The 19749-nt window shown below is 33.8% G+C and overlaps 1 protein-coding gene across 3 annotated transcripts; it reads right to left on the reverse strand.

The window, feature by feature from the left end:
- Window positions 1-6808: 6808 nt before the first annotated feature.
- LOC111992087 (amino acid transporter AVT1C) lies at window positions 6809-19347 on the reverse strand. 3 transcript variants are annotated; one of them, XM_065771939.1, is made up of 13 exons: window positions 19184-19347; window positions 18156-18384; window positions 15662-15969; window positions 13907-14121; window positions 13110-13133; window positions 10963-11143; window positions 10078-10297; window positions 9541-9676; window positions 8971-8994; window positions 8084-8225; window positions 7732-7775; window positions 7542-7604; window positions 6809-7179 (listed from the first exon to the last, which is right to left on the reverse strand). In XM_065771939.1, exons 2-13 carry the CDS (start codon window positions 18344-18346, stop codon window positions 7081-7083), a joined length of 1647 nt encoding a protein of 548 aa, XP_065628011.1. In that variant the 5' UTR covers window positions 18347-18384; window positions 19184-19347; the 3' UTR covers window positions 6809-7080. The 3 variants fall into 3 exon arrangements, with proteins under 3 accessions (XP_065628011.1, XP_065628010.1, XP_065628012.1); XM_065771938.1 differs by having other exon boundaries at window positions 18156-18392; XM_065771940.1 differs by lacking the exon at window positions 19184-19347 and having other exon boundaries at window positions 18156-18545.
- Window positions 19348-19749: the final 402 nt, after the last annotated feature.

The raw sequence follows: 19749 nt of genomic DNA on the forward strand, positions 1-19749 counted from the left end.
CACCACTCATTTAAGTTCCATATACAACACAAAACAAAGATACAATGAATCAATAAACATAACTATACTTATCCTAAAAAAATAAAAATGAGTAAATAATATCTTACCCAGATGAGATGTCTTTGCTGATTCTTGAGCAAGTTTGATTCCAAAAGTTTGTTCATGCTCTCGAAACAACTTTAATTCCTCCACCAACTTCATTCAACCAACTGAAACCTTTGATTCAATAACATCTATCACAGCAGATTATGTCTCTAGCCTCTTATTAAGAGTGGATGGGTCATATTGGAATGCAGGATTTAATCAATAAGCAGCAGCATGAATATCTCTATAGAATTGAGTATCCCAACGATCCTTGATAATATTAACATAAGGCTCCCATAATCTCTTCTTGTCCTTAAAATTTTTTTTGATTCCGTCAATTGCTCTATACATGCCATCATATACATAACCCATAGCTGGTTTTTCATCAAAATCAACAATGCATAACAAATGAATCAATGGCGACACAATATGCAAAATTACATGACAATCATTCCAAAATTGATTATCAAGAATGATTTTCAACACTGCCTTTACTTTCTTATCTTTTGCATATCTTGATTCAACATAAAATTTTCTAGTCACCAATGCTTGTAAGTCATGCTTTGTTCCTTAAGGCTCCCTAAGGCAATGAAAGTAGTAGCAAACCTAGTTGGCCTTGGACGCACAATTTTCATCCAATTTTTTCTAGTCCTCAACCACGCTTGCAAAGCCACATGGTTATAGATGAACACTATGATCTTTGATGCATGCTTTGCAAGTTTATCTACTTGATCCATCTTCCCAATATCCTTTAAAATTAGGTTCAGGCAATGTGTTGCACAAGGTAACCAACTAATGTTCCTATATTTTCCACACAAAATTCTTCCAGCAGCTACATAATTTACAACATTGTCAGTGACCAAATGAACTATATTTGCAAGACCGACCCAATTAACAATTTCATCAAACAAGTTACTTAAAGTAATAGCATCCTTAACCAAGTCAGAAGCATCAATAGAACGTATAAAAATAATTCCTTTAGGGCAATAGACAAGGAAATTAATCAATGTTCTATGCCTAATATCAGTCCACCCATCAGCCATTATTATACAACAAGTGTCAACCCAATATGAACGATAAGAATCAACAATCAATTAAACTTCTCTTTTTGCTTCTCTCAACAAAGGCACTTGAATGACATGATAATTTGGGCCTCTATATCCAGGACCATACGAAGCTACAACATTCAACGTAGGTTGATAATAACTAGAATTCACAACATTAATTGGAGTGCAACCATCATACATCCATCTTGCTACAGCCATATCAACCCTCCTCTTCTTTCCTTTGCTAGCAAGCACACTTTTAATATAAGGTTGAGCTCACGGTGTTGTTATAGGAGCAAAGTAATTACCAATGTCACGAACATTTCTCTTGCCAAGATTGGATCTTGGTGGCAAACTACTAGGACCACTTCTATTTCCCCTACCTAAGCCCCTACCTTTAGGAGTAACTTCTTAGACATCTTCAAATTCTGGTGAGTCCTCTAATGGCGAATAATTAGATGCTTCTTGATCATTTTTTGTTTGTTCTTTAGACTTAGAAATTTCCTTCAAAATTTTCACCATTTGAAACCTAACATCATAAGGTACACCTGCTCATGCAACCACATTGGCTTTAATTCTAGCTAGATTGTCTTTTCATCCTATTGATGCCCCCTCCTTTATAAACTTTCCCACAATGTATGCATCTATAACTACTTTTTTCCTCTTTCAACTCTTCAGTTACATGATCCTACGCGGGATCACATTTTGCTCTCACAGATGAAGAATTAGCATTAAACCCGAGTGTAGAAGCACGTTCATTAGATGGTACAGAGGTGGACTCCATTTTAATCAACAATTTCAAACTAGTAGCAACCATTTTATCAACAAATAAATCCATTAACATAACATACACAAATAATACTCCGTAAACCATATTTCACAAACAATAATGCTCTGTAAATCAAATCCACAACATACACAAAATCACAAATAAACTAAAATGCTATGCTAAACTAATAATTAAAAGAATAAATTGAATAATTAAGTTAATGATAGAAGTTACCAATGATGTCACTAAACTGATTGGAAATTTGAAGGCAAAGAACATGAACGGAGAACCTAAGATGAAGTCGAGAGAAATGAAAAAAAAAAAAAAAATAGAGAGCAGAGCTGAGAAAATGATCAAATGAAAGAAGAGAATCAATAATCAAAAGCAAAGGAAAAAGGATTCAATACCTGATGAAGCTGAGAGTAGAGTTGAAAGCACAAAGGGCGAGACTGAGACCAAAGAAAAAAAAAAAATCCAAAAGCAAAGGTTGTGACTTGTGAGGAGGAGAAGCTGATCAAACTTCAGAGTTCAGAGGCCGTGAGGGTAAGAAGGAAAAAAAAATTGAGAGTGAGAGAGATTCAAAGAGAGGCGTGAGCTTGAGTGAGGACTGAGGTGAGAGTGAGACAGAGAGGCATGAGAGTGAATCTGGTGTTTAGGGTTAAGATTTTTAGTTTTTAGGTTGCCTCTATCCAAAATGACGTAGTTTTAGGCTGGGAAAAAGTCAAAAAAACAATGTAATTTAGGTTTTCAACCCAACCGGCCATTAATTGATTCGACCATACCGGTTCCCAGTTTTTCAATTGAACTGGCTAGTTTCTCAATTTTTTCGGTTTTTGACTAATTTTCAGTTTTTACCTATAACTAGATCGGATTGAAGGCCAGTTCCCAGTTGAACCGGTCGGACTGGTCGGTCCGGTCCTTTTTAAAACCATGATTATAAAACATTAAACATTTAAAAAGTCAATAAAGTGGACTTGTATATGTAATAAACCCATTCGGGTTACTCGAGTCGTCACAAACCCGTCGGCTTTAATTGGGTTTGACTGGGTCATTTGCATAAATGACTATGAATGTAGGTGTACTATGTAATCCGCAATCCTCATATTTTATTTTAATTAAAAAAATTGCAATCTAGAGTTGTAATTCTAAAGATTCCAAGTTTTATTCATCATATTATCGATTATAAAGTTTTCAAAATATTTTATATTCTCAAATTTCATTAATCACATTATCGATTTATAAATTTTCAAAATATTTCATGAAAAGAAAGTGGAATAACCTAATCAAAAGGTTGAAGACCACTTTATATATATATATATATATATTACATTTAAATTTAAGTGTAAGAGATTTATTTATATATTTTTGGAAACATATCTTCTAAATTCTATAGTTAATAAGTTATATATGACTAAGAAAGCTGTATCCCTGTAGCAAGATTTTTGTATTTGTGGAGTTGTCTTATCTTTTAATGCATGAACTCTTAGGTTTTTTCTGTAACAAATTATGCAATACTTCTACTCTCGTGGCTAACTTCTAGTTTCTAGTTTTAAACCCCCACCCCCACCCCCACCCAAAAAAAAAAAAATAAAAAAAAAAAGAAAAAAAAAGAAGAAGAAGAAGAAGAAGAAGAAGAAGGAGGGTGGCCAAGAAGTAAGATTCACACATTAATTTTTTATTTTTTTAAATAATACGTAGGGGTAGGGAGAAATTTGAAAACTCATGAGGCCATCTACCAATGTCAATAATAATTTATAAGCTACATCAATAATTATAAAAGCAGACTGTTACAACTCGACCAAAATGTCAATTATAATTTATAAGCTACATCAATAATTATAAAAGCAGATTGTTACAACTCGATTATTTGTGTTTACTCTCCAAAATGGAGAGTAAATTGACTTTGAAGACCCTATTGGAGAGGTTGTAATGCTTTTGCATGGTAAGAGAGAAAACACCATGTCTCTTTGTCACCATTACTTCTACAGAGATTGCATGGTCTATTAAGAAATTAGGATATGTTTGGTAAACTATAATAGTTATTCCTATATTTTAACTATTCTTTAATTTGGTTATGTTTTTGTTTTTTTAAAGAGTCTCAACCTATGGCATTCGCTTATGATGATAGTTATTTATCATCAGACCAAGACACTAATACCAATTAACTCAACTAGAACCCACATGTTTTTATTCTGTTATTAGAAATAATTATTACTTATGAATAGCTATTATTCAAAATGAGGAATAAATATTTCTCTCTAAAAAGGTTGTACTAGATATTTCTTAAAAAGCGCAATAATTTCTAAAATTAATATATTTTCAAATAAACAAACTTTCTATATACATGTAACAATTATAAAAATAAAAAATCATAAAAAATAACTCATATCTCTCTCAAATTTAAAAAATATTATCTTTAAGGAAATATAATTGTATGAGTAAGATATTTCCTAAAATAAATTTTAAGTTTTATTCTAATATTATAACTCACAACCAAACTCATGAATATGTTTAGTTATTACATTACAACACATTTTATTTCAAGTAATAAAGATTATATTTCCTGTCGTAATTCTCATTCAGTGTACCAAATGTGCCTTTAGATTAGAACATTTTGTGAAATGAATAATCGCCTTCCAATTAAATTAGAAAGTCATTCTTTTTTATTAGCATAATAAGACTGCAACTTGTAAACTATATATTTTGTTTATTTTTTTTTAAATCTTTTTTAGGTAGATAATGAAAGAGTATAAGGTGGAATTCAATCCATAAACATGGGACACCAATGCCACAAATAATGCTATTTCTTCTAAGCTACTTGAATCCCGAGTTTGAACCAAAGATATAAGACATCACAAAGGAAGACATTGTCACAATATTTTCCAAATGTGTAAACAACTTAGTGAACCAAGATCGGCTTGAAACTGTTGGATTGTTTTATGCCATTAAAGTAGGCTTTCACATTGGGTTCACAGTTCTGGACTGGATTCACCCCCATCCAGCAGAACTGGATCCGTACGCCGTAGCAGCACTGGACTTACCCGGCAACAATTTAGGAAGTTCACATTCCAATTCAATTCTTTTCCAACCACAACAAAATCTCACAAAAAATTGGCAACACACTGAAAAGTCAACTCACCATAAGTCAAAATAAAATAAAAAGGATTACGCCCAGAAAAACAGTATAAGTTGTGACCATCTTACTTTCAGTTCTTTTAGATCACAACCAAAATCTCACAAAATTTTTGCAACAAACTGAAAAGTCAGCCCACCCTAAGTCAAAATAAAATTAAAAAGATTACACCCGGACTAACAATACAAGCCATGACCATCTTACCTTGGATCAAAAAATAAAAATGACCATCTTACCTTAGCATGGTTGATAACTTGATAGTAACTACAAACTCCTCTACCTATTGAAGAACTAATACTTGAGGCCCCTACAGGTGCCCATTACAGGACTTAGGAGTTTAATTATGCAATTGATATATATATATATATATATATATGTGGGGCCTATGAGCCTCACAGCCTCGGCCCATCACGAAACGGGCCCAAGGCCCAGGCCGAGGAGCATATGCCATTTTTGGTTGGTGTTGCTAGGCTAACTTGGGGGAAGCCTCTGTTCCCAATCCACACCGAGGACCACCTCATCCTGGGCTTGACGAGGGGGATTTTAGAGAGAGAGACTAACCCCAAAGTAAGCTGTCATTCTCGCATTTAATGCATTCAACTAACTCCACCTGGCCGCATTAATGGGGAGGTAACCCCTTAGCAGGATAACGTTGATCAGAGTGAATCACTTGAGTACCGATAAGACCTCTGATGGGACGGATGGCCAGATAAGAAGGCAAATAGATGATCAACAGATGGAAAGAGGGGATAGGAAGATGAAAACTATAAAAGAAAAGGTAGAAAAGAGGAAAAGGGAGAGGAGAACAATAAGGCCTCCTCGGCCTGTGGCCGAGGAGCATCTCCCCCCTCGAAAGAGAAACTCTTAGCACTTTTCTTAGTTGCAAGATAATTCATGCTTGGTGATCGACGGCCAGCACCTAAACCTTTCACCCCACTCTCTATAAATTTATTGTTTGGGCTTATTGGGCTGAAAACCCATCACTCAGGGTCAATCCAATTTGAGTCCCCACAATTGGCGCCGTCTGTGGGGAGGAATTAGGGTGCTAGCCGGTGCACCAGGTAGATGTTCTAAATTCTAAGTATTTGTTTTACAGTAGATTGAAAAAGATAATGTTCTAAATTCTAAGTATTTGTTTTACAGTAGATTGAAAAAGATAATGTTCTAAGTTCTAAGTATTTGTTTTATTTGTTTTACAGTAGATTGAAAAAGATAATGTTCTAAGTTCTAAGTATTTATTTTACAGTAGATTGAATAAGATAAGAGTTCTAAGTTCTAAGTATTCATCTTTAAAAAAAAAAAAAAAAAAAAAAAAAAATATATATATATATATATTTATTTATTATGTGATATTTTTATTAGAGGTCTCAAGTTCAACATTTCATCTTCCCTATGTCAATGACACACCACATTAAGCTATTAAGCACCTTATCCGATAGTTGCTAGCAAGAGAAGAAACAATGCAAAGCTTATCCTACTGTCGATGAAATTTGAAGCACAAGAAGTAGATCCTGACTTTCCAATTGGATTTTTAAGCCCTTTTTACGCTTAAAATGGATAGAAGGAAAAAAAAAATTTGTTCTCAAATGGGTCAGAATTACAAGCATGACAAAGATGAGAGGTAAATGCAACTCCTGTATTAGATAGGAAACTAAATTTGTGGCATAAAGACGATAGAAAATGTTCACCTGTACTATAAATGTTATGATTATGGAGTTACAGTAATTAGACCATGAAAGAATCAAGATGCTAAGATTGGTGTTTCTGAGTTATGACTAACTGCAACATCCCCCTTATGTAATGATCTCTTTATAATAAGGTTGTTCATAATACATAGCCAATAAGGACAAACTGCTAAAGTCATTTGATGAATTGTATTTGTAGTAGATTTTTTAGTAGTAACAAAAGGTACTCTCATTGGAAAATACATAAACACGAAACAGAAGAGTGATGCAAATCCAAAATTGGGAAGGGAGAATGAAGAAATATCATACGAATCCAGAGTTCATGTTTCGAGTTTCTCTTGCTGTTGGAATGTCCCAAAAATTTCAACGCTTCAAACTCTCAACAATTTTGGAGAGGGCTGAATATGTCCCAAAGGAACATGATACAGCACCTACTGAAATAATTATAATACAAAGTGCTCCCTGAAAGAAGAAGAACAATATAAGTAACGGAAGTGAGAAGTAAATATGATAACCAAGCTGTCAGTATTGCCCACAAGACCATAACAGCTTTGATATTAATTAGCAATGTAATGATTGAACTTCTAGTTTAAGCTCCATAAACCACTTGCATGCATTTATAAATCCTATTACCCTTCAACCCCCAATGCAAGGAGGTGTTCAAATTCAAACAGAGTGATTCAACATCACAGTGGTATAAAGGAGATTGTTAGCTATTGGCTTCAAACAAATTCCAAAATGGTTAGAGCTGGAAAACCATGATTTACAAAGGACATACATAGCTATAGTTGTAAATCAATAATAATAATATGTAGATGCCATACCTGCAACCGGGTTATTTTCCCTCTCACAATGCTCAGGAAACAAGCACAAGGAAGTATCAAGGTCTGCCATAGAAATAAGTGTTAATATAATAAAACAGACATACTGCTTCAGAATTATATATCCTTGAACCAAATGCAACATCACTACCACAGAAGGGGCAGACAGATGAGTTTGCAGAAAAAAACTTACTACAAGCATTGTGAGCAAAGATCCAATCAATGACATTACCAGACCTGAAATAAGATTAACAAAATATAACGATAATGTAACACTGTGCAACATTTAACAAGAGAACTTCCAACTTTCATATAATGCTACAGCAATGAAGCATTGAAGCCACACTATAAAATTAAAAAATGGGGTTTCTACTGGAAGTTTCACTTGAATAAATTTTTTTGAGAATTTCAGTATTTAAAACTCTTTTACCTGCTTCTTCCTTTCTGTGGTCCATATGGTTGCCAACAGACAAAGAAAGGATGGAAGACAGTTCTCTTGGAATTGAAACAAACAAATAAATAAAGAAAGAGAGAGAGAGACTTACCGAAGAAGGGGACACTGAGACCCACAATCAAGGTAGATACCACCAGTGCTGTTCTAATCAAGATGGAATATATATACGACTTGCTGTGATTTGATGGTATCAACTCCTCCAAACACATCGCAACAGGAGACATAGTTAATGCATATGTGGGTCTAATTAAGGAAAACCGTCTTTATTTATCTTGAGCAATATGGGCTCTAAAGTATTGAGATAATCAAGCTCCATATACTTTGAAGTTGTTATCAGTAGAGAAGAGAAGGGAGTTCCAATTTGGAACTATGGATCGCCTATCAAAATGGAAATGGTGCTATTCTGCTTTATGTTATATATCTTAGTGATTTCTCAAAATTTCTTTCATGGTCCTATTTGAAACAATGAATTGGGACTTCAAATTCTATGGAAGTATAATGGGGGCACTCAATTTTGATGGACATCTAAACAGATCTTAAAGAAATGAAATTAATTTCATATATCTTGTTTGTTTTCAGAAAGGAAAGTAAGGCTGAGGACATTTGTCAACTCAATGTTCACTGATTTTTTCAGTTGAAAATAGAGAGGCATAGTGCAAATTAAGAAAACCAAGTTCATTATGCTTTGAGAGCATGGTACCCCAATACATCTTTCATCTTTGCATGAGTAGTATCGTTGAAGTAACACTTTTAAATTTCCAAATTGAATTCGGCAGGACTTTCACCTTTTCCACCAATTTATCCTTTCTCTTTAAGTTTTCACAATGGTAAACGAATATTAAATTGAAAAGTCAATTCTTGAAAAATCCAGCTCCAAACAGAATGTCCACAAAGAAAAAAGAGCCATCCATCCATTTTGTAAGAGATTTTAATTCAACACATGCTAGACTGTTTGCACATTACCTACTTATTAAAAGGATATTTGGTAAAAGGGTTAACTACCTGCAAAAGGACCACAAAAATAATTTCAGCAATTAGCTTGTATTTTAAATGGATGAAAGAAAGAATCACAATACTCAGAAACTTGAAGTTTGAAGTGGGCAAGGAAAAACAATTGAGCCAAATTCAACCTGGCTATTGGGTAGCTCTAGCAGCCGGGGACTGTGTCCCCAATTATTTCAAGGCTGAATCAAATTGAGCTAAAGGTTGCTCAACCAAGGTTGAACTCAACAACTTCCTATGAAACCAGCTAACATGCCAGTTGACAGAAATAGACTTGTCAACTACCTATGCTTGACAATGAGTCTCCTAGATATATAGGGGCACCAGAAACATCTGAAGAGAGTTGACTTAGATTCCTGTGCAGGAGGATGCTCTGGAGTGACATTCTGTTGTACTAAATGAGATATACTAGATAAAAACAATAAAAGGACACTATTGTTACCTGTCAAAAATACAACTAGGTGTTGAACCCTGATGAATGCAAACTAAAAGAAACAAAGCTAACTCATTAAAAGGAGATTCATACTGAAATTATAGCAAACATACCGTTGTCCACACAGCAATCTTAGTGGCAACCAAATCCTGGGGCAAGTTAAGAGTGAACTGTGACTGTATTGATTCTCCAAACATTTTGTACCCCATAACAGCAACCCCGGCATACAACAAAGTACAAATACCAAAACTGCATAGATAACAGATCAAGTTATATAAAACTAGGGATATCTACAATTATTGGGGATTTCTATTTACAACAAAGATGAGGTATGTAAATAGCAATTATGATTTACTCTTCCATGGATTTAGGCTTGGTGAATGCTTAGTGGCAGGATGCAGTATGCACCACTGCTCTTCACCTGGGATTATAATGTTTTTCTTATTCAGTGATAATTAATGTGGGATGTTCACTCTATTAAGATATTCCTGTAGGTCTTATTAGACATGATTAAAATATTTTGAAATTTCAAATAATATCAAAATGTAAAAAAGAGTCAAGAATGCACATGACTTCCTTGGCCTACTGTTTGATTAAATTAGACAACTTGGGAATCTTTGTGATAGGATGGTAGAGCACTGCGAGTTTACCATGTTAAGAGGACAGCAGGAAACTGGTTTGGTCTTGCCATTGATGTATATATGTTGGGGAAAACAGCATGTCCTGAGTAGCAGTAACCATAGAGACCAACAGCAACAGGAAGAGTTCCAAGGTTCAGTGTTGTCCCTTTGTGATGAAAGCCAACCCCATCTACCAGACCAACCCAAAACAAGCAAAGGACCACCAAGACTGACGCAATAACTCCACCAGCTGGAGGAGAGAGCATGATATAAAATTCACTCAAAAGACCATGGATTTGGAATGATATTGTAATCATTGTGCCTTGCAATGCACACCAGCGACTTAAAAGAGGAAACACAAAACAGATTTAATACAAATCAACCATCGAGCTGTTTGTCAAGTGTCAGCCACCAACACTCCAAGATTTTGTGGCTGCATATCTATCTTTATATTTCATAAAACACCATTCGTGATTATAGAGAAAAAAAATTTCAATTAAACTTATACAATTCCAGCCTGCAGAGTGCAAATAACTTCAGTCATGATTATTATATTGTTCAGTTAATCGAAATGCAAAGAATGATTCCATTTCTTTGGTACCTCAATATCAGTGCTGTGTGGCCAAAAGAATGGCATGGATCACCAATCAGGTTTAGCAATATATGTCCAACAGAGACATCGGCCAAACATACTATGTTTTTTGGGTTATGCATTATCAAACCACACCTTTTCAAAATACAGTTTTTTTTTTTTTTTTTTTTTAAGTGCAACTTTTTCAAACCCCATTTTCAAAAAGCTGAAAAATAAGTTGTACCAAACGAGCACTAAGACAAAGTGCTACTTGATTTACAAATTGTTTAAAAATGATAAAGGAAAATTTTGTATCTGACTTGCAGAAAGTATAAGTTACTTACCAGATATATAACTAAGAACTCTGAGGTCCCGAAGCCAAACAGTAGGAAGAACAGCCAGGGTTGTCATCAATGCAAACAGAACATGCGATTTTAACTCAAACCCACCCAAATTTATATGTGCATTTGGAAACAGTGAGGATAAGTTGTCGCTCTCCAAAATTATATATTCAATGCAACAAGCCTGTATGGGGAGAAACTTTCACTAAATCACCTGAGTGTTATAGAAGTTGAGTGATGCAGTGTAGGCATGAAGAGGCAATATCTTTTTTTTTTTTTGATAAGTAAGAAGCAATATCTGAAACACACAATAATTATAACTCTTCCACAAAACCTAAGTTCTACGAGAACTCTAAGCTAGCATGCAAAAGAATAAATAAAAACTGTCAAAATAAACTTTTATAGAAACTTTCATAGAAAGTTTTTTAATTTTTTTTTACTTATAAAAATAAAACTAAAAAAAAAAATTATTATGATCACTTTTTGTTAAATAGTAATTATCATAAGTATTTATAGGGAGAGATTTTCTCTTACTCCTTTAGGAAAAAGAAATAACAAAGTCCCACACTTCAATTAGAGAAAGGAAAACAACTTATATTTTTCATAATTGATCTGCATAATAGAGGAGTAGAGATAGTTCTCAAATTCTCTAGGAAGCAGCTAAATGTTGAATGGTGTGCTCAGTACCTTGGCTATAGATCAAGATTAAAGGATGTTTTTAGCAACCATTTGAAGAGGGAAAAAAAAGAATAGAGATACATGATATAAAAACAAAAGTTCATGGATATGTTAAATCAAATGGCATTTCCCAAAGTTCTTCCCATTTAATCCTCATCTGAGATCTTTCAAATATTTTATGTTCATATATATAAGTAGTTTTGGTATCCAAGTGGATAACATCTTCCTGTCATATAAGACTCATAGCATAGACTGATATGGTCATGTTTGTAATGGTGATATGAGCAGTACACATGATACTATGCAGTCAGACTGTAAACATTGAAAATATGAGCCAGAAAAATTTATTCAGTGTCTCAATGCAGTGTAACTAACTTAAGACTCAAAATTGAAGCTCAATAACCCTAACGAGGAAAACTCTGTCATGAGCTAAACAATCATTCGCTAATGCCATTTTAGGCAGTGACTCTAAAAACGAAATGCATCTTCATAACACAGCAAACATTTTGCAAATGGAAGAAAATGCAAGCTTGGGTAAAATATAAAAAGGTCACCACATTTAGGAGAAGATTACTCATTGAAGAGGACTACACAATCAGTAAAGTGTTTCAGATTTCTTCAATGGTTTGTGATGCTAATATGAATAAAAAACTTATTCCATATTGAAGGATTGATTATAGTAAAAGAAGATGATATTTCAGAATCTTATATTTATTACATTAAAGCCCTTAATGGTGGATCATGCAGTGTATGCTAAGAGTGATGAGGTTTGTAATCTTGTTTCTCCTCTACTTTGCACTAAACTTCTATAATGTTAGTATGAGGACAAAATTAGGAGCCATATCTACTCCCTCTCTCTCAAATCCATGATTAAATTTGGCACAAACTTGGTGCACAGAAGATCAAGTTGAGATAATTTCTTATGCACTTGAATAATGTTATAGTATTGGATGATATTGAGTCCACAAAAAAAGAGGGGGGAGGGGACCCAACAAGACAACAATACAAAGTGAGGAGAGCTGTAAGTTAGATACCAGTGGGAACTGGGATACAAAACCAAATGAGACTACCAATATTAATGCAGCATGTAGACAAGTGGGAACTGTAGTGATCTGGTATTATGGTAAAGAAGATAGTTGGCACCTTGTCTTTGGTCATTTGTTGTCTACTGTAGTGATATGGTATTATGGGAAAGAAGATAGTTGGCACCTTGTCTTTGGTCATTTCACTAATGGACCAGTCAAATAAACAAGAAGGGCTCAGTCAATAAGTTCCAAAATGTGGACACAGAACAATTGCGCATCAATCAATGAAATCTGTATCTTTCTCAATAATATATAGGTGGGCCCCACTGGAATCTAGTTTATTGTTTCCATTAATCTATTTTCATCAATTCTACATAACTATGGTTGGAAAAATTACACAAACACCAAAAAAAGGAAAACTCACTCAATTAAATCAGCTGTACTTACATATAGTTCCACGTACAATATTATCTGCACCCACAAAAAGAAATTGCATAAAGCAGTGTTAGCAATCAATCAATTTTGTGCAATAGTGCTTTAATAATTTATTATTTATAATTACTATATTATTAGTTTTACCAGCTTTGCTAAATCCACAAAAACAAAATTATTCAAACTTACACGAGTATAAGACAATATATAAAGAAAGCTATATACAACTTGTAGAGGGAATAAGTATCGATTATATGAAAATAGAAGCCTTTAGAGATATAGGAGTATCTAGCTGTTTTATCAAACCTTTGCATATATAAAGTTTAGGCTAAAATACAAATTACAAATTGTCATTTTCATTTTCATTCTTTAGGTTTCATTGTAGTCCTAGAAGTTTACGTATGTTGTTAACGTTAACCCTTCCAATATAAACTCCATAAACTATTAAAAAAATGTTTTTTTTTTAATATTAAAAATATTTTTTTAATGAGATTCAATAAACTTAAAAGGTATAAATTGTATTTTTGCAAAAATAAAAATAAATATATTACTTTTTTAATATTAAAAATAATTTTTTTTAATTCTTAATGTAGTTTATGGATGGAATGACTAAGGTTGACAACAATTATAAAATTTTAAGGACTAAATGAAAAAAATGAAACTTAAAGGACAAAAATGACAAAACACCAAACTTAAAGAGTGTAATATGTATTTCAGCTTAAAGTTTAAGACCCTTACTTATTTTGTGCTATATTTCATTGGGAGAATTAACTTTAGGAAAAGAAAATAAATAAAAATTCAACTAGACATACCGAGATGGCAACCCGGCCAAAATTACCAAATGCAGCTTGACCAATGTCTGGGTATGTCTCAAGCCCAGGTGCACTATCCAAGCAGTAGCGCAGGAGAATTCCAGTATAAAAGGAAAGAGCTGCAAATATGAACAAAATAGAGAGCCCAGCCCATCCTCCTTCTTTGGCAGCATAAGAAGTTGAAAGGATTCCAACTCCGCATAGAACATTTATACCTGTATAATTGGAATTGATCAGAAAATTTTGATTAAGATCAGGTAAAACTTCAAAAATGCTTTTGTATACACTGTTTTCAATTACCAAAAAGTTACTTAAATTCATTATTGTCGACAATCCCCCCCACACACACACACACATGTATGTATGTATACACTTGTAAAAACAGTTTTACAGTTAATAAAGTGTAAGTTTGTCAGGCCCATAGTCTTCTTAATTTGTTGATCTTTTCATGTGCAACATGTGCAATTGGAACAAAGCAACCAAATGTTGTTTCATGTCAAAGATAGGAATTTTTGTTTGATAGTTCATTAGAAACTATACTAATTAGCTACAGACAAAGGCAATGAGGCAGATCTGTATACAAATATAATATTTACAGATATAGAGTTATAGACAACAAGTGAATTGTCTGTCAAGTTTGAAGACAGTTTCGATTTTTAGAGGATACTACACATCCAAGTAATATTTTATTATCCAAAATAATATGCAACAACATGTTAGCCACGTTAGCTGAAATAAGAGGTGTCTATATTCATCTTATTGGAGTAAGAATAAGAGTCACACATTCTGTCCATGAATTGATACAAAGGCAATAACAAGCAGGTGTACAGATCAGATTGAACTGAATTCTGAGCTATGTGAGGGAGTGAAGGTGACAAAGTGATACTAACTACTTGTGTTTGTTCATGAGAACAGGCAAGCAGATTTAAAACTACCTGATTGCCTGATTGGCCTATGTGGTCCCTGAACACGAAATGTTGACTTATGATATGTTCCATGGTCGTAACTAGCAACCCTAAAATGACTGATGGCAAAGCAAACAGATAGGACAATTTTTATACTCAAATAGGCCACAAGTAACCTCTCTCCATTTCCCTAGGTTCCACCTACTGCTTTCCTGTACCGTTTAATGTGTTTTGTTTCTTCCATATGGAAACATAATGCCACTAGTTCAGTTGAACTGTTATTAGTCTTAGCATACAGAATGTGACTACAGGCTAAAAATCAAACAACCAATCCATTTCAGTATAGTGCTACATAATGATAGATTTGCAAGTAAAACAGGTTTGAAGTTTCACTTCACAAACATACACAAAGGCACCCTGATTACATTTTCATGATTCAATTTTAAAACTAAAGGCAAATGCAGTCAATTCAGCTAAAAACAGAGGTGGATGCAGGATGTTTATACAGAAAGGGATAATGGAAGACCTAATGTGTGAGTAATCTCTAGAAAGTAATTGTTTGAGGTTAATACAGATTATCTGAAGAGAGAATTTAGGATAACTAAACAGAATGTTTTAGGATTTCTAGAGGATACAACTACAGGATTAAAGCATATATGTCATGCCTGCGTGTCTCTATCACAGATTGTGAGTCCTTTACACATGCATATTCACATTATGTGAACCAAACCATGTGAACTATAAATATAGAGGATGAGCACGTTCCTTATTTCTCTTCTTTTTTCTTTTTTTTTTGGGGGGGGGGTGGGGGGAGGGTTTTGTGGGGGTGGGGTAGAGTGTGTTAACATACCATTTAGCACAGCTTGCCCAAATGAGCACTGGCAAGAAAGTGGGAGTTCATGTGCAACCAATGGTTTCTCATCTTTCCTTATGGAATATCTCCTCGTTGGAAGAGGAGGAAGCAAAGCATGTGAACTACGTCTCTGTTGCTGCTGTTGCTCATCTAACAAAGGTTTTGTGACAGTTGGTAATGTTTCAGGAGTGTATCTTCTCGTTAGGGATGAGGAAAGAAATGAACTGCCTAATCTTGACAGTGTAGGAGTGCCCAGAAACCCAATGCTTGGAGATTGTACACTACTATATAAATCGATAGACTGCCTGAAAAATTGATTAAATAGCAATGAGTATTTTAAACCAAACACACAAGAAATGCATAAAAATAACAAATAAATACATGAAGGCTTTCATCCCTTAAATAAACCATTGACAGTGTGCATTCACATGGATTGTTACAGTCCTGTACTGAGAGTCGATTTTACATCAACTACTCCCCTATTATGTACAAGCTAACAATATGGACATTTCTTTTCAAGAAGGCAGGTAGTTTTGTTGAAATTAAACATCATAAAACCTGTTTGAAGGCAAGTGCAATTATAACGTATCAATGTAAGCTCTCATCTCTTAACAATTTCATTTATAGCTTTCATTCACATGGAATATACCAATAGTCGATTTTACGTCACCTACCTCACCTATTATGTACAAGCTAACAGTCTGCACATTACTTGTTAAGAAGGCAGGACCGCAGGAAATTTTGTTGAAACCCACCATCAAAAACCTTTTCTAAGGCAGATGCAATTATTACAAGGAAATTTTTGGTGCTTGACCAAGCCAATTTTTTTGTTTTTTAGAAATTACAATTTTGGTACCTGATTAGATTGAACTCCCAGAATTGGATGAACAAATTAATAACTAGTAGACTAAATAATCCAAATCCCAAGTTAATAAACAGACTAATCAATCTGAAATTCTGGATGTTCCATTTGTAGGTCCCAGGTAAGAGATATGTCACAAAATCATCAGAACATTATCCAACACTTCAAAAAAAGAACACAAAAGCCATGGTCATGTAGACCAATCTCTATTGATGTTATGGTCCATAATTATCCAACGTTCAACATTTTTGGCCCACAATAATGGTCAGAAAGAAAGATCAATGAGCACATCTCAATAGATCCTAAGGCCTGACTAGATTGAACTCCCAAGATAGGATGAACAAACTAATAACTAGTAGACTAAATAATCCAAATCCCAAGTTAGACTAAATCTGAAATTATGAATGTTCCATTTGTAGGTCCCTTGTAAGAGATCTGTCACAAAATCATCACAACATTATCCAACAACTAGAAGAGAACACAAAAGCAATGGTCATGTATACACACCTTTATTGATGTTATGGTCCAGCGTTATCCAACATTCAACATTTTTGGACCAAAATAATGGTCAGAGAGAAAGATCAATGAGCACATAACAATACATCTACAGTGCTTTATCCTTCTTTAGAAAATTGATTAAAGCCACCCCACACTCCTTCAGTAACCTTCCATGGAATTCTCTAAAAGTAAAAATCACTCTCACACTTCAAATTTCAAAACATTGATTCCCATCGTTCCCGCAAAACCAAAAAAGTAAAACAAAATATAATTGTCCTGGCCTACTGCCCAGCCTGGAAATTGTACTTTTTCACTTTATATGAACTAACCTATATATGCGTCCAAAACATATTACTTATAAAGCTAACCAAGTGTGCGTTTGAAGAATCATTATAAGCTAGCCCTTGATCCTCCAAAAAAAAATAAAAAATTATAAGCTAGCTCTTTGCTTATTTTATGTATTATTTGCGGGTCTTACACAACTTTTTGTTTCAAGTTTATTTTAAATAATCTAACTTTTTGTTTTTAAAAGTTAACTAGTTTTTTGTATCACTAATAAGATATAAGAAATAAGCAACTCCCATACAAACATCAAGTTGGACAAAAACATAATAAGTTATTTGAGATTTGCTTATTTTGCTAAAATTAAAAAAAATTTGCTGAAAATATTGTAGATAAAAGTAAAAGTTAACTGAAATATTATAATAAGACTTATGAATAATATCAAAAAGTACAATGAAATTCATAAATAATAGCAAAAATAAACTAAATAGTAAAATAAATTGACTTTTTAATTTGAAACCAAACGCGCACAATATACTCCAACTGTAAAATGAGATATCCCTGCAGTATACGTGTTCAATTGGTACCTGCAATTTCCTGTAACTTATTTATTTTCAAAAAAAAGTTAATTTTGAGCTTTTAAAAAAAGAAAAAAGAGAGAGACAAAAAGCGAAATAACTTAACAAATAACCCCATTTTCAAAAGGCTAAAATAAGCTGACCAAGCGGGCACATATTATTTTGAGGAAAATAAACTAACCCATCAAGGAAAATCAATAAACAAACAGCTAAAAGAAATCCATGAAACCAAACAAAGTTGAACAGAGAAAGAGAGAGAGAGGCTAAAAACCTGTAACTTTGAGGCCAAGAGGTATTGTAAGAACCGGGTTTGATTTGTTGCTGGTGATCAGCCGAAGAATCCGACGAATCCGAAGCGTTTCCATCGTTGTTTTCTTCAGCTTTATCGAATTCCTTTTCAACTTCCTCTTCTTCTTCATCGCTCTCAATGTAAAAACTGTGATCCGAGACAGAGTTCTTCATCTTCCTCTGTTTTCCTCAGCCTCTCTCTCTCTCTCTCTCTCTCTCTCTGCAAAACTCACAAACCTCACTGTAAAGACCAAAACTTTCTCACAAAAATAACCCAAATAAAAACAAAAACAAGAAAATCTTTAGGAAAACGATAAAAATTCTGGGTTTTGGTAATGGAAGCTGTTGCCCGTTGGAACATAACAAAATAGGCAGGCTTACATTAAAAACCAAAAAAACTAAATAAATCACTTTCTTTGTACGGAGTGAGCAAAACATGAACCTGAAAAAACATACGGGTTACGTGAAATTCGGCGGTGAAAATGTTTGTTTTTGGTTTTGGTTTAAATCTGGATTCATCAAAATTAGAAAAAAAAAAAAGATTTACGTGTACTGCCCAAATTTTTTTACATTTGTTTCAGCAAAGAAATGGAATAAGAATCTTACTGAGTTTTAATGGCTTATAAAGATTGACTAGAATTTTGAATGAGAAACGATTCTACTTTCAAAGACTTTGTTTACGCTCTATTTGGTTATTGAGAAAGTACCCGGAAAGGAAAAAAATAAAATATGAATTCCAAAAACTTTAACTTATTTGTAACGTTAACGGGTACCTAATAAAGGAAATTGAATTCTCAAGTAAGCAAGCTAAAAACGACGAGCTAAACACAACACAGATAAGCCAAAGGCCATTACATGTGAAATTTTCTTTCTGGGCAGTCAAACAGAACGTATTGGAAGTGAAACAAAGTACGAGTTAAATCATAAAACAAACACACAGACACACAGTACATAGAGAAAGAGAAATGGGAAACGTTGTTATGAGTGCTGAAGTACAAAAAAGCATCATACCAGAAGTGCAAAACAGTCTGGGATTGAAGATCCAAGGGAGACTGTGTTCTTTGGAACCAAACCAGCGAGAAAACAGTGGGAAAATTTTTTGTCAGTGAACTTGTTTATCTGTGTACTTATCCAGTGACCACTTAGCAAAAATTTGTACAGCTTTATCAGCTATTTATACACCTCTCTCTCTCTCTCTCTCTCTCTCTCAGTTTTCACGATGAGTAAGTGACTGTGCTGGCTTCATAATTGATAATACGAAGCATACACGCGCGCAGGCGCGTGTGGATGGATGGCATCAGTCTTGGTTCTTTCTTTAGTTTCTTTTATTCTATGGAGGTAATTAGAAATTGTAGGAAAAATGGACAGAGACATTATTTCTACTTTTACTATATTTTTCAACAAATTTTAATTAATAAATTATTATAAATTTTTAATTTGAATTCACAAAATATTACTAGTGGGTAAGAAAATAATTTCAGTCCTAGATTCAAATAAAACACCTATAACAACTTGTCAATTAAAATTTATTATGAAAATATTATGGACGTAGTATTTTTCAAATAAATACGGTAGGC

Source organism: Quercus suber, unplaced genomic scaffold (genome assembly GCF_002906115.3).
Source record: "Quercus suber isolate HL8 unplaced genomic scaffold, Cork oak 2.0 scaffold_51, whole genome shotgun sequence".
Classification (NCBI taxonomy): Eukaryota; Viridiplantae; Streptophyta; class Magnoliopsida; order Fagales; family Fagaceae; genus Quercus; species Quercus suber.